At 50.7% G+C, this 3,169-nt stretch overlaps 1 protein-coding gene across 1 annotated transcript; it reads right to left on the bottom strand.

Moving 5' to 3' along the window:
• Positions 1-1,023: 1,023 nt before the first annotated feature.
• LOC109763184 (uncharacterized) lies at positions 1,024-2,949 on the bottom strand. The gene is made up of 2 exons (XM_020322036.3): positions 1,773-2,949; positions 1,024-1,388 (listed from the first exon to the last, which is right to left on the bottom strand). Exons 1-2 carry the CDS (start codon positions 2,833-2,835, stop codon positions 1,306-1,308), a joined length of 1,146 nt encoding a protein of 381 aa, XP_020177625.1. The 5' UTR covers positions 2,836-2,949; the 3' UTR covers positions 1,024-1,305.
• Between the last annotated feature and the right edge of the window lie 220 nt (positions 2,950-3,169).

Here is a 3,169-nt window from a genome sequence, read left to right as displayed (position 1 = left end):
AATTCCACCACTACTACCTTCACAACCACAACCACAAACACTTTCTCAGTTTTTATTTTTGTAACTAAAATACATAACAGCACCACTTTTAGTTTCTAAGTACTTCAGTTATACCCTTGCATCCTATATTAGTTGTAGAGAGTCTAGGTAAAGTAGTGTTAAGTACCGGGATAGTTGCGTAAGTGGCATACGGAACGTAAGAGATTAAGACACCTACCTTTAGCTCCCTTTTGGTTCGGCACTCATATACGTCCACATCCACGTTGAAGAGTGCTACAATAACACCTTGCACTTCGGGATTTCTAGGAGTGGTTGGCCACTAGTATCGACCCGTTTCAGGGCACGAAGCAAAGGTGCACGGCGCTTTGACAAAGCGTGCATATTTGGTTTCACGAGGAAAAGCATTATGATCCCTACCGCAAGGAAGTGATCCGTCAACGCAATTGGAAGTCGCTCAGCCATTGTTGGTACAACATTCAAGAGTGCGTCAACAAGTTTTGCGGCTTTATTTATCCTCTAGGCCTTGTTCGGTTGCGTGCGAATCCGAGTGGATTGAAGGGGTTTGAGGGGGATTTAAACCTCTTGTAAGTCAAAATACAAACCAATCCTTGCCAATCCCCTCCAATCCTCTTGGGGAGAGGATTAACCGAACAAGCCCTTAGGTGGTTCAGACTTCAGAGTCATTTCACGAATTCCTTCAAAGAAGACATGTAGGAACCAACACATGTAAAGAGCGGTGTTTTAGGAAGTCAGCTATTTTCGCTCCCCTTTATGTTTTACAGTCACTCACACGCACATTGCAAAGCACATGTAAACATAAGTTTGATCTGAAGCATTTCTCCAGAAATCTAACAGGCAGTTTCTATCAGTCTAGTTGCTTCCATGCCGATGGCTACTACCAGTCCCCAGAGCAGATGGTCTGCTTGTGGGGAAAATTGCTACATGTGGAGAAATGCCAATGAATGCAGTATAGGCCACGAGTAACAGCTTAGATCTCAGATGAAAAACAGAGAGACAGAGGCATGAGAAGTACACATGCTTAAAAGTACCAGTGCCCACATTTCGAATTCAGACATGATATTCAGGTCATTTCCCATAGTAGGTCAGTCGGTTTCCGTTAGAGGATCTTCACGCCCTGCTGGTGTCGCCATACTTCTCACGATCACAAGACTGGAAAGGTCATTACAAAATGCAAGCGGGGGCGCAACACTTCTAAACAAAGTTCCATAGCCCTACTAAACTAACACCAAGTGATGATCTCACTGCAGATCCAGAGCCACACTTGTGCCACATCTAACAACAGTACTACCGCCTCCCTCTTGCTCCAGCCCGGCGAACACTTGAAGCACCAGCTCTCTGCCCCTGGCTAGGGGAAGCTGCTTTAATTGCTGGAGAAATGCAAGAAATCAGAATAATATAAAATCAACTGATTGATGAGTCAGTCCGACCTTAATGTACATTTTGTTAACTCTACAATAACAAAGACATACAAGTGGGCACTAACCCAAACGCACCACTAAGTCCAGATGTTCATATAATCATCTTTCTTGAGCACAACGTGTGCCGTCATGTGTAAGGCTACTTGCTAAGAAACGTATTTTCATTTTATATTGCTTAGTGCCACTAACAGACCGTATCAAGGGATTGTACAGGGTTATATATTTTTTTTCTTTTTGAAAAGGAGGTTATACTCCGGCCTCTGCATCAGAGCGATGCATGCGACCATACAGGGTTATATATATGCATATATATATGCACATAAGTAATAGTACCTGGGATGTAGAAGCTCGTGTAGGGAGTGATGTTTCTGCCACGACCAGACACCATCCTGACTTGTCGAGACTTGAGATCGACCATGTAGGAACCAATAAATGTGCTCACAAAAATGACTTGGGTGCCCTCCGCGACGCCATTAATCCCATAATCAACTGTTTGGGTCATGAGAGCCCCGGCAGGGAGCAGCTTCTTAAGATCGATTACCCTGAGCTTTGTCCATACCATGGCTCCCTTTGGTCCAGCCTCCCCTGACCACAGGGTTAGATTTGTGACATCCACCATAGCAATGAATCCGAGCCCACCGCCTTGGGCCGTCATGAGACGCCCCTTGCCAGCGATCGGCTTCTCGAACTTTGACAAGCAGAGTTTACCGAGGTGAAGCTCGATGATGCCATCGATGTTGAAGTAGAGCGCGTCCCGGACAAGGACGCTTGGAGCACCTTGGTTGGCATAGTAGGCGACTTTGGGGTGACCAACAGTGGTGAGCTCGCTCCACACGCGAGTCTCCGACGAGTACAGCCAGCCCGACGTGACTCCTGCATCACTGGTGGTCACGACGGCGAGACGGAAATGCCCTCCTTGGCAACCGTAGTGGTCGCAGCCTTGCGCGGCGCAGAGCACCGCCGCACTGAACCAGAGCACATGCTCGTCGACCGGAGAGAGCACGCGGCGCAGGCGGCCAGTGAGAGGGTCCAGGACGGTCAGGATGACGGCATTCCCTTCCCTGAAGGAGCGGCTGTAGGGGGCGAGGAGCGCGCGGCCGTGGCGGCAGTCCAGGGGCCTGTCGGCCAAGCGGCCACGGCCAGGGTGGACGGAGGGGAGGGCGGAGGTGCTGACGTAGGCTCCGTCGTCTTCGAAGAGCCCCAGGACGGAGGGCGTCCGGTGGAACTCGAGGTAGCGGCGGCGGAATCCCGGATCGGCGAGGATGCGGAACCAGGGCTTGCAGACGACGGAGGCGCGGACGAGGCAGGCGGGCTCTCCCGGCGGAAGGCGGAGGAGGACCGCGTCGACCAGCTCCGGCGCAAGGCGGAGGAAGAGGTCCTCTGCGAGCTCGCCCATCGGCGCCGGCGGGCGGCGGCGGCGGCGGAGGCGAGGGTTTGGGTGGGGAGGAGTGTGGGCACTGTACGGAGCAAGTGAGACTTCCTGTGTGTGTGTGTGCTGTGTTGTGTTGTGTGCTGGCTGCGTGGCTTGAAGAAAAACAAAAGGAAGTTGGAATAGAAGGTCTGCTAGGTGGGCCCCGGAAGCAGTGAGAACGGGATTCAACACGGGTCCAAGTTTTTCATTGTTAATAAACACGGATTTTTTACTAAACAAGAAACACGGATTCCAAAAAATATCTGTGTAACACACATGACCCTCCCCCCCCCCCTCCACACACACAGAGGTTTACACA

This window comes from Aegilops tauschii, chromosome 5 (genome assembly GCF_002575655.3).
Source record: "Aegilops tauschii subsp. strangulata cultivar AL8/78 chromosome 5, Aet v6.0, whole genome shotgun sequence".
NCBI lineage: Eukaryota > Viridiplantae > Streptophyta > Magnoliopsida > Poales > Poaceae > Aegilops > Aegilops tauschii.
Note: the sequence above shows the minus strand (reverse complement) of the source record. Positions and strands in the feature narration are given on the sequence as shown.